At 42.0% G+C, this 12,514-nt stretch overlaps 1 protein-coding gene across 2 annotated transcripts in view; it reads left to right on the top strand.

Moving 5' to 3' along the window:
* Nucleotides 1-12,514, top strand: part of PHLPP1 (PH domain and leucine rich repeat protein phosphatase 1) — a 228,904-nt gene that overhangs the window by 204,816 nt on the left and 11,574 nt on the right. For both annotated transcript variants that reach the window (XM_051851890.3, XM_089305002.1), the window contains exons 13-14: nt 5,028-5,158; nt 9,653-9,757. In XM_051851890.3, the coding sequence (XP_051707850.3) occupies nt 5,028-5,158; nt 9,653-9,757 (236 nt within the window). The remainder of the gene's footprint in view (nt 1-5,027; nt 5,159-9,652; nt 9,758-12,514) is intronic.

The raw sequence follows: 12,514 nt of genomic DNA, 5'->3' as shown, positions 1-12,514 counted from the left end.
GTAGTTTGTAGTCTTCCTGTGCGGATGGGCAGCTTAGCCCATTGTGAACCAGTGCTACTACTGTTTTTCAGTCTTGACGTCCAGTCACTATTCATGTGACCATTATTTATAGTTTTTTTAACTTTTATTTAATAAATATAAATTTCCCAAGTACAGCTTTTGGATTACAGTGGCTCCCCCCGCCCCATAACTTCCCTCCCACCCGCAACCCTCCCATCTCCCACTCTCTCTCCCATCCCATTCACATCAAGATTCATTTTCAATTATCTTTTTTTTTTTTTTTTTGACAGGCAGAGTGGACAGTGAGAGAGAGAGACAGAGAGAAAGGTCTTCCTTTGCCGTTGGTTCACCCTCCAATGGCCGCCGCGGCCGGTGCGCTGCGGCTGGCGCACCGCGCTGATCCGATGGCAGGAGCCAGGAGCCAGGTGCTTTTCCTGGTCTCCCATGGGGTGCAGGGCCCAAGCACCTGGGCCATCCTCCACTGCACTCCCTGGCCACAGCAGAGGGCTGGCCTGGAAGAGGGGCAACCGGGACAGAATCCGGTGCCCCGACCGGGACTAGAACCCGGTGTGCCGGCGCCGCTAGGCGGAGGATTAGCCTAGTGAGCTGCGGCGCTGGCCCCATTTTCAATTATCTTTATATACAGATCAATTTAGTGTATACTAAGTAAAGATTTCATCAGTTTGCACCCACACAGAAACACAAAGTGTAAAATACTGTTTGAGTACTAGTTATAGCATTAATTCACATTGTACAACACATTAAGGACAGAGATCCTACATGGGGTGTAAGTGCACAGTGACTCCTATTGTTGATTTAGCAATTGACACTCTTGTTTATTGCGTCAGTAATCACCCTTGGCTCTTGTCATGAGTTGCCAAGGCTATGGAAGCCTCTTGAGTTCGCCAACTCCTATCTTACTTAGAGAAAGCCATAGTCAAAGTGGAAGTGCTCTCCTCCCTTCAGAGAAAGGAGTCTTTTTTTAAGGAGACTATTACCTTATTAATGTTTAGGATGAGTAATTCAGTAAATATCTACTCAAAGTAGCAGTGTATGGGGCTTTTAGACATTGTGGTATCTTAGTCCATTGGAGCAGCTGTAATGAAGTACCTTAGGCTGGATACTTTATAAACATCAGAAATTTATTGCTCAAAATGACCTAAATGAAAGATCTCTGTGAGTGAGATCCCAGTAGAAAGAATGGGCCATCAAGGAAGGAGGTACATTTCTCTGAAGGGAGGAGAGAACTTCCACTTTGATTATGGCCTTGTCTAAATAAGGTCGGAGTTTGTGAACTCAGGAGGCTTCCATAGCCTTGGCAACTCATGACAAGAGCCAAGGGTGATTACTGACGCAATAAACAAGAGTGTCAATTGCTAAATCAACAACAGGAGTCTCTGTGCACTTACTTCCCATGTAGGATCTCTGTCCTTAATGTGTTGTACTATGTGAATTAACGGCATAACTAGTACTCAAACAATACTTTATACTTTGTGTGTCTGTGTGGGTGCAAACTGTTGAAATCTTTACTTAGTATATACTAAGTTGATCTTCTGTTTATAAAGATAATTAAAAATGAATCTTGTTGAAGAATGGGATGGGAGAGGGAGTAGGAGATGGGATGATTGCAGGTGGGAGGGTGGTTATGGGGTAAAAAACCGATATAATCCAAAACCTGTACTTTTGAAATTTATATTTATTAAATAAAAGTTTTCTTAAAAGAAATTTACTGCTCACAGTTCTGGAGGGTGAGAAGTCCGAGTTCAAGGGCCTAGGAGATTGAATCTGAGAGGGGTTATTCCTCACAGATGGCAGGCACTTCTCTGAGTCCTCACAAGGCATAAAGGGTGAATGAGCTTCTTTGGGCTTTTATGAGAGCGGTCGTCTCAAGCCCTCATGACCTTCCAAAGACCTTCCCATCCCTTAATATCATCACATTGGGGGTTCAATGTCAACCTATGAATTCTGAAGGATCACAAACATCCAGGCCATAACAGGTGATAATGAAGTTAGGGAAAACAGTTGTGAGAAAGATAGAATAAATGAAATACAATAAAATTGCACCCATACTAGCAATTTTTTAAAGATTTATTATTTATTAATATATTTGAAAGGCAGAATGACAGATTTTCCATCCACTTGTTCACTCCCCAAATGGCTACAACAGCCCAGTCTGGGCCAAGCCAGGAGTCAGGTACTCCTTCCAGATCTCCCACTTGGGTGGCAGAGACCTAACTTCCAGGTTCATTAACAGGAAGCTAGAATCAAGCTGGATCAGAAGCAGAGTAGCCGGCACTGGAACTGACACCTGATATGGGATGCTGGCATTCCAAGTGGCTTCTCCCGCTGTGCTGCAGTACCAGCTGTGATTTTTAAAGGATTTTTAAAAAGATGACAATAATAAGATTTCAAGAAAAACAAAAAACCCAGAATGTCAACACAGGTTGTATCAGGGCTGTAAATTTAAGGGTAAGTTTTCTGCACATTTAAAAATGTGGCTATAATGCTTCTCATAATAAAATATAATTATTTAAAATGTCAGTGTAATTTTTTATCACTGTTACTATTTGGGAGCAGTGATATAAAACATTTTATATGGAAGCATTGTAATATTTGAAATCTATTGAGAATATATTTCTCCAAAAATACATTTTACCCAATCTCTGCCTCTTCTCAATACAGTTCTATTAGATTTAACTTTTTAAAGAATTTTTGCAAATAAAATGAAGATTTGAGTGTTGCTCATTTAAGCCTCACATAGTTTTCATGAAAGAGGAAACCTTACCATTTAAAGCTAGCATGTGCGGCTGATGCTGTGGTGTAATGGGTACAGCCACCATCTGTGACACTGGCATCCTTTGTGGGTGCCAGTTCAAATCCTGGCTGTTCCACTTCCAGTCCAGCACCCTGCTGGTGCACCTGGGAAAGCAGCAGAAGATGGTCCAAGTACTTAGGCCCCCAAACCCACATGGGGGACTGAAAGGAATCTCCTGGTTCTTGGCCCAGCTCCAGCCATCGTGGCCATTTGGGGAGTGAGCCAGTGGCTGGAAGATCTTTCTGTCTCTCTCTCTGTAACTCTGCCTTTCAATAAATAAATGAATCTTAAAAGTAAAGGTAGATATATTAATAATATAATATTATTATATAATTTATATAAATAATATAATATTATTATTTTGATTTGATCAACATGATGACCCATTGGTTTAGATCAGGGAGAACCTGTTGTAGAATCCAGCTACCAGATGCTGTGGCAGAAGGCTGCCTTTTTTCCTTATGCATAGTAGGACTGGCTTACCTGCCACTGTCTTTGGCCATTCCCTTATTTAGCTTCTCCTGAAGTATCTTATTTTGAGTGTATGCCCTCTGCCTTCTCCTCATTAAACACATTTTTTGTTAGTTTTGTTGAAGAAAGCCCTTCAGATTTCCTTTTAGTGCTGGAACTTTAGCTTCCATGGCCACAACAGGCATAGAGATTTTGTGAGCAGTAAGAAAAGCTCCTACCCTTAGGATTTTTCAGTTAATGCTTAATTTTAAATATAGAGATAAAAAGGAAAGACAGAATAAAGAATAAAGAACATGGATTTTCTGTTATTCAAAGACAATAAAAAAAAAACTTTACTACATTTAGAAAACTGTTTATGACATGGGGCTGGTGCTGTGGCGCAGCAGGTTAAAGCCCTGGCCTGAAGTGCCAGCATCCCATATGGACGCCGGTTTGAGTCCCGCTGCTCCTCTTCTGATCCAGCTCTCTGCTATGGCCTGGGAAAGCCTAGAGGATGACCCACGTCCCTGGGACCCTGAGCCTGCATGGGAGACCCAGAAGAAGCTTCTGGCTCCTGGCTTCGGATTGGCACAGCTCCAGCCATTGCGGATCTGGGGAGTGAACCATCGGATGGAAGACCTCTCTCTCTGTCTCTACCTCTCTCTGTAACTCTGTCTTTGAAATAAGTAAAATAAATTTAAAAAAATGTTTATGACAGAGTAGCAAATAAATTTTTTCCTCATTTGGCCAATGTACCAGACCTATGGGTTTGGTATTCATAGATAGAATTACTGAGGGTCAGTCACTTAGTCTGTTGGTTCTGTGTCTCTGGGGCCAACATTGTGACATGGCGGATAAAGCCGCCACTGTGATGCCACCATCCCATATGGACGCCAGTTTGAGACCAGCTGCTCCACTTCTGATCCAGCTCCCTGCTGATGTGCCTGGGAGGGTAATAGAGGATGACCAAGTGTTTGAGCCCCTGCACCTAAGGGTAGGAGGACCCAGATGAAACTCTAGTTCCTGGCTTCGACCTGTCATGGCTCTGGCTGTTACGCCCATTTGGGAGTGAACCAGCAGATGAATGATCTCTCTCTCTGTCTCTCCTTCTTTTTCTGTAACTCTTTAAAATAAATCTTAAAAGAAGAAGAAGGAAAAAAAAAGATGCTCATGTCCCATATTGGAGGGCCTGGGTTCTGTACTCCTGACTTCAGCTCCCTGCTAATGCACATCCAGAGAGGTGGTGGTGCTGACTTAGGTCATTGAATTCCTGCCATACGTGTGGAGCCCTAAATGACATTCCTGGTTCCTTGCTTCAGTCATAGCCCATCTCACCCCAGGCTGTACAGCCATTTAGGGAGTCAGCCAGCAGCCCTTGCTCTCTTTCTGTCTCTCTCCCTCTCAAGTAAATATGTAAATTTTAAAAACAAAACTGCATCTGTAGTGAGCCTTCTCAGACTTTATTTTCTTGTTGTCATTTCCTAAGCAATAGAACAGTTATTTATGCAACACTTGCATTGTAGTTCGTATTATAAGTAATCTGGAGATGATGTAAATGTACAGGAGGTTGTGTAGACTATGTGCCATGTAACCTGGGAGACTTGAGCATCCTTGGGTTTTCTGTTGGCAGGAGGTCCTGGAACCAATGCCCCCCAGATACCAGATGCCACATTACAGTGAGTGGTCAGGCTGTCGTCCTGCACAGGGTAGGAGTAGAGAACACCTCCAGACCATCTCTTTCTTGTTTCTGCTTGTCCTGCAGTGTGTGGACCTGAGCTGTAATGAGCTAAGTGAAGTCACTTTACCAGAGAACCTGCCTCCTAAACTGCAGGAGCTGGACCTGACTGGGAACCCTCGCCTTAGCCTGGATCACAAGACGCTGGAACTGCTGAAGTGAGTGTCTAAAGCAGCCGAGCCCCGTCGTCGCTCACTAGAGTGGGATCTGTAACTTTAGTAAATCATGAGGCGGAGCATATGAAGCATCCACTGGCTTATTAACTGTATCTTCACACATCCCTGGACATAAGGGGAAAACAATGAACAACCAAAATATGAAATTATCACAATATTCACTGATAACATGGTTGCGACACTTAATGCAAAGGTTAAGAAAGGAGTTGAGGGACCAGCGCTGTGGCGCAGTAGGTTAATCCTCTGCCTGCAGCGCCAGCATCCCATATGGGTGCTGGTTCGAGTCCCAGCTGCTCCACTTCCAGTCCACCTCTTTGCTATGGCCTGGGAAAGCAGTAGAAGATGGCACAAGTGCTTAGGCCCCTATACCCATGTAGGAGACCCAGAAAAAGCTCCTGGCTCCTGGCTCCTGGCTTCAGATCAGCCCAGCTCTGGCCATTGCAGCCATTTGGGAAGTGAACCAGTGGATGGAAGACCTTTCTTTCTGTCTCTCCCTCTCACTTGTCTGTAACTGTACATCTCAAATAAATAAATATAATCTTTAAAGAAAAGTTGAAAGAGATGGATAATGTAGGGAAAACTAACAGTTTAGAACTCAACTCTTATTTAAACAAAGGTGGGGCAGTTAGATCCTGCTACAGTGCTTTTCATGCTTTGGGAGAGAATTTGTTGATGCTCCTTCATTCTTGTTGGTGCAGAGGTACAGGTCAACATTGATGTTTGCTAGGTGATATATTAAAGGTAACTACAGTTAGAAAACGCCTTTTAAGAATGTTCATCACAGAACTCTAAATATCAATTAGTAGAAGTAAATAAATTATGCTCCACTTTGAATATTATACAGCCATTCAAATGATTTTGAAAAATCTCTACAGTATAATAAAGTAGAAAGAAAATTTGCCAAAAAATTCTTTTAGTATAATCCTGTTATTCACAAAATAAATTTGTGTGCACTGAAAAGTTCCATAACAAAACATTAAAACAGTGTTTTTCTCTGCATAATAGGATTATGGAAACTCTTTGTTGTGTTTAAACTTTTCTGTATTTTCAAGTTTTTGTGCTGCGACCTGAAGAGTCAGTCAGTCTTGAACGCTGACTTGCCTGGTCATTGTGTGTGCCATAGATGCTGATACAGTGTTAACATACCTGTCACTGACACTCATTTGCCACTATCTTAGATACAACTGAAGAGTAGAATTTAGGTGAATGGCCCATAAACACTGTCCTAGGCTTTAATGCAAACCAAAATTTGAAAAGCCTGTAGGATGATTACTGGATAGAATTAAGCCCAAGTAGTGCCTACTTGTTGAAATTTTAGTACATAAAGGAATGGAAAACTGATTTGTGTGTATAGTTGGAGAAATTTGCCTAAGTACTGTCTTGGGGAGGACACAGGGAACCTAGGTTCTCCACTGTTTGATCAGCCTTGACCAGTGCCCCTCAATCTGTCCAGACCTCAGTCTTCTTGAAGATGAGGAAGACGGCCTGCATGACCTCTGCTAACTTTTCAGGAATGAGTACATGGATTATCAAAATATATTTCACCTTCAGATAACTCTTGAATTTTTTTGGCAAATATGAGTTTGTGTCAAAAATAAATATATCAATATTTGTTAAAAAATGGAACTAGCTATTTAGAGAAAAATAAAATTATAGTTTAATCTCACACCAAATTCCCCCGAGTTACAGAATTAAATCTGTAAAATGAAATAATTTGTAAAAGTAAGAAGAAATCATATGAATATAATCACAAGCTAAAAAGAACTTGAGACCAAAGAGAAGAAACTCACAAGAAATATATATATATATGTATATATATATATATATATATATATTTTGGTTTTGGTATTTATGTTGTATATATTTACACATAAACTTTTTATACATAAAGATGTAAATGTATTTGTCCATACTTTTTATACTTAAAAGTTTTAAATGTCAGAGTCCAAAAACTATGAAGAATAAATCTAAAAGACAAATGACAACTAGTAAGAAACATTGCCCTCCCTCAAAAAAAAAGTTCCATTCATTTTTTATTAAGGATGTATTTATTTATTTGAAAGAGCTACAGAGAGAGAGAGAGAGAGGGAGAGAGGTCTTCCATCGCTGGTTCACTCCCCAGTTGGCCACAACGGCTGGAGTTGTGCCAAACCAAAGCCAGGAGCCTCCTCCAGGTCTCCCATGCGGGTGCAGGGACCCAAGGACTTGGACCATCTTCCACTGCTATCCCAGGCCACAGCAAAGAGCTGGATCAGAAGTGGAGCAGCCAGGACTAGAACCAGTGCCAATATGGGATGCCGGTGCTTCAGGCCAGGGCGTTAACCCGCTGCGCCACAGCGCCAGCCCTGAAAAGTGCCATTCCAGGAAGTGAATTATTTCTTTGAAGACTGTGTTCAATTATAAATGTCTTTAGAAATGAGCCTTCACGTTCCCTAGAATTTGTGACGGTAGCTTATGAGAACTGGAGGAGAGCCTTGGGAAGTACTCACGGTGCTGCAGTTGCCGATGTATGAAATGTAGTACCAGGGCATACAGAGAGCAAGTGACGGAGAACTGCCTTTGTTAAAAGTCTTTTTTATTGATAAGATTGAAAACTTTGCAAACAGGTTTTATAACCTTACTCTAAAATGAAGTGTTAATTTGACTTGGAGATTTTTTGTTGACACCACACATGATTTATGTTTTGTAGCTTTTTAGGATATGGGGGAAATTGAGAGTAGAAATTTTTAGACAAATATTTTTAAGTCCTAGAGGTGTTGTTCCTTGTTGTTTCTAGAATCAAGATGAGTACTAGTTAAAAATTGATTTACTTAGGGTTTTAACTGGTTCTGGAGAAAGATATTCAATATCAGATTTTGGAGTTAATGAATTCCAACAAATAATTTAAATTCTTGGGACCTTTGCAGACGTATTTAGAAGTTTAAAAGAGATGATGCATATACTTTTGTTTAAGAGGAGAGAAAATCTTGTGACAATTTACAGCCAGTAAGCAGGATTTGTTTGGCCATGTGGTAGCCAGCTTCTACAGACCTGCTTCACCGTCTGTTACGACTTCTTGTTTGTGGGCACTGAGTGCTTTCTAGCAGACCTATTTATAAGGAAGCCCACTTTGAGAGTTTAGCGTTTGTTATTTCTCTTTTGGGTTCTCCTGGACCAGATAAGTCACTTGAGAGCTGATTAAGATTAAATAGTTTAAATACATGGCATTAACTCTTGTAGTCTATTAAAATCTCCCTTGTTTACTTAGTTTACATGTGGGCTTAATTTTGTTGTAGTGGTCTAAAGCATGGGTGGCTATAGAGGTGAGCAATGGAGGCCAGCACCATGGCTCACTAGGCTAATCCTCCGCCTGCGGCGCTGGCACCTCGGGTTCTAGTCCCGGTTGGGGCTCCGGGTTCTGTCCCGTTTGCTCCTTTTCCAGTCCAGCTCTCTGCTGTGGCCCACGAAGGCAGTGGAGGATGGCCCAAGTCCTTGGGCCCTGCACCCACATAGGAGACCAGGAGGAGGCACCTTGCTCCTGGCTTCAGATCAGCGCAGTACACCGGCTGTTGAGGCCATTTGGGGGGTGAACCAACGGAAGGAAGACCTTTCTCTGTTTCTCTGTCTCTCACTGGCTAACTCTGTAAAAAAAAAAAAGTGAGCAATGAATTGGAAGTGCCAGGGAATATCAAGTTCTTGATAAGGTTTGTTAAGTATTTGAGGGGGTACTGTGAGCAGACATTGGGTTTGGGGATGAACGTTGCAGAATTCTCTCCCATCACTTAAACACAGTAATTGTGACTTTGGTTTTGTTCTTTTCAAGTCTGAGTATCCATAGTGTAAGAATTCACTCAATTTAATAATTGAAAAGTTTGTTTTTTCATGCCAAAGACAAAGCTACCCTTTTCATTCCTAGGAGAGAACAGCCGTTGAGTGTGAAGTATAGTAAAGTTTTCAATGGCTGCTTTATGATGTCCATAAAAATTTTGTTTTTAAAAGATGTACTTACTTATTTCAAAGGCAGAGTTACAGAGAGAGAGAGAGAGAGATCTTCCATCTGCTGGTTCACTCCCCAAATGGCTGTGATGGTCTGGCTGGGCCAGTCTGAAGCCAAGAACTTCATCTGGGTATCCCACTGAGGTTGCAGGGACCCGAGTATTTGGGCCATCCTCCACTGCTTTCCCAAGTGCATTAGCAGGGAGCTAATCCAAAGCACAGCAGGTGTGACTCAAACTGGCACTCGGATACGGGGTGCTAGTGTTGCAGGTGGTGGCTGCTACTGTGCCACAACACCAGTCCCAAAACTACTTTCATGCTCTGGGTATATGCCCCTTGGTTTTCATTGCGACAAATAGCTGGTTCTTGTTGCTGATAAATACTTTAGACACATTACACACAGTAAGAAATACTCAGTACAGGTGCTTATTATCAGCAGATGAAGGTAGCAGTTCACACATTTCGTTTTCATACCTGTTCCCTCCATGTGTCCCTTTCTAGTAACATCCGCTGTTTCAAGATTGACCAGCCTTCGGCTGGAGATGCATCTGGAGCCCCAGCTGTGTGGAGTCATGGCTACACCGAAGCTTCGGGAGTGAAAAACAAGTAAGTAGACCAGCCTTTGAAGCCAGCACTGGCTCCTGCCTGTCTCACTTCTTTACTGGGGTAATAAGAAGCACCGTGCTGCCGCACACGTTTTTCTTTCTTTGAGTAGGTTTCTGCAAAGTGAGGCTCTCTCATGACTTGCATTTGAACTGAGGTCCTGCTTGGCGTCACATACTCTCCCTTTGTGAGAATGTTGCTAGGCTACAGTGTAACTGACACATTATATCTGTGTAAGGCTCCAGTGTTTGGAAAAGGCCTAAGTATTGAAATGCATCCGTGTTCCTTTGAAAAGCCCCTTTATCTTTCTCTGAAGCCTGTTTACCAAGTAAAACAGGGACAGTATTAAAGGAGAAGTAGCTTTGATTGTCCATACTCAAGATCACTGATCTTATGGACTGGGAGATGCTTTTACGATCCACATTAGCTTGGCAGGAGTTGGATGTCTGCTCCCTGTGATGTCACCTGCTTGTCTTGCCACCAGGACTAGTCTTAACTTCTGTTTTTTTCCCTGTATTTCCACCAATCTTCTCTCATATACAAATGTTGGTTTTCCTGGAAAAACCATCATCAAGTTTTTCAGGCTTGCTTGCATTGTATGAAGAGATGCTAATAATTAGCAGGATAATAAGTACCAGAAAAACAAAGAATCCTATAAATTAGAATTGTCAAAATTTAATTAGTATAAAAACAGAAAGCATTGAGAGTAGGGGAAGAAAGAAAGTAGAGGAAGATCCAGTACTAGCAAGCATTAGTATTCAACCCAGGGTACAAATTAAAGTCAGTCCAGTGAGGAGCTTTAAAACATCCCCCAAGCTAGACCCATGGAGTCAGAATGTGTTTAACCCCCTGGGTGATTCTGATGTGTGTCTGGGATTGTGTCTGTATGTCGTCTTTCCTAAAGCTGAGATTTGGCCTTGAGCTGTGCAGAGAAGAGGGAGCCCCCTTTGCAGCACTTCCTTTCTGTTTGTTCAGCAAAGGCAGGAGAAGCAGAGGAGGCCTGTCTCTGCTGGGCTGGCTTCTGGCTGTTGCCTTATTTCTGTGTATTTTGCACAAGATCTCATTGCATTGGGTCTGTTCATGTGAGACAGGTAACCATTAGATCTGTGTTTCTGCATGACTCCCCTTCCTCAGTTACCTGTCTTAACATTTGTTATACTGACGTGTAAACCAAGAACAGCAAAGTGCATAAGTAGGTATGTATTGTGAATTGTCCTCAAGTGAATACCACCCAGATCGAGTAATGGACGTGAGCAGCACCAGGAAGTCCCAGCCCACTATGGCTCTTGCTTTTGTATCCTTTGGTTTTGCCAGAGTTTCTCAAGTGTGCTTGGCTGCTTGTCTGTATTTGTTTGCCTTTTGCATTGTGGATAAGATGGTCACGTGAACCAGGAACCTGCCACTGGCCACCTTGAGGGAAGGGGAGGACCGTCCTGCTTCCCCATCTCAGTGGAAATCTGTTCTCCCTTGCCGTGCCTGCTGCCCTGGGGGCCAGTGTCACTGCTGTCAGGTCAGTTCAGATCCTCTGGGGGAACCCAAGCAGGGAGCTGGAGTTGTATAATTTAGGCTCTTCCTCAGGCTAAAAACAAATGGGAATCGTCAGCAGGAAAGAAACTCTAAGAGTGATCACTACTGTACTTAAAAAAAAAAAGTTATTTCTTTGTGTATGTGCTGTCCATATAAATCCATTCTAACAAGGTGGAGTTTACAGAATAATGATTATTGAGTTTAATTGTGCTAATAATGACTGTATAGTTCTATGTGACTTTTTTTAATACATAGAGCAAGAATTTCAAAGTTCTGAGACAGGAGCAAACTGCCTAGCTTTGAATCTGGACTCTGTATTACGTGCTCATGGGCAGTTAGGCAAATCTTGCTTTAGCTGAATTTCCTCATCCGTAAGAAAGGGAAGACTACCACCCATTGTCATAGAGCTGTGTAAGGATCGCTTGAGTCCGTGTACGTGACGTACTCCGAGCAGGGTGTGCCATCTGATGCATCCCGTTTAAGTGTTAGCTGCTGTTAATAAAGTGATTATTACTATTATTATTTATCCCTGAATGAATAAGGGCAGGGATTGTATTCACGTTTATATAGGGTATCTCTCTGTGATCTATTGCGAGTAGTTAGTATCTTTCTTTTTATTGTTTACTGGAAGAAGGTATGGTCTGTTCTCAGTGACATTCACCCTCCCTAGTGTACAGTTCTGCATGTCTCATTAAAGAATATCATTACGTAACCATCCCCACAGTCCAGATACAGAGCAGTCAGTTCTATTTAACCCCTAAACTCACCCATGCCTCTTTGTCAGTTCTCCTAACTCCCAGTCCTTGGCAACTCTTGATCTGTTTTTTGTCCCATTATTTTGTCTTTGCCAGAATGTCATACAGTTGGAATCATACAGGCTCAGCCTTCTCAGTCTGACTTCTTGCACGTTGCCTAATGCACTTGAGATTGATTTGTATTGCTGCATGTGCCAGTAGTTTGTTCCTGTTTACAATAAGTAGAATTCCATTACATGGATGTTTTAAGGGTTTGTTTTTCCATTTTTGATTTGAAAGATATTTAGGTTGCTTCAGGTTTTTAGCACTTATGAATGAAAATGCTATAAACAGTTATATACTGGATTTTGGGTGAATGTATGTTTTCATCTCTTGGGTGAATCTTTGAGGTGAGATTGCTAGATCTTATGGTAAGTGAGTGTTTACTTTTATTAAAAACAGCCAAACTGTTTTCCAAAGTGCCTGTGCCGTTTTGCAC

Source organism: Oryctolagus cuniculus, chromosome 10 (genome assembly GCF_051225735.1).
Source record: "Oryctolagus cuniculus isolate XC-2025 breed Fujian yellow rabbit chromosome 10, ASM5122573v1, whole genome shotgun sequence".
NCBI lineage: Eukaryota > Metazoa > Chordata > Mammalia > Lagomorpha > Leporidae > Oryctolagus > Oryctolagus cuniculus.
The sequence above is the reverse complement of the archived record's forward strand: the minus strand, read 5'-3'. Positions and strand labels throughout refer to the sequence as shown.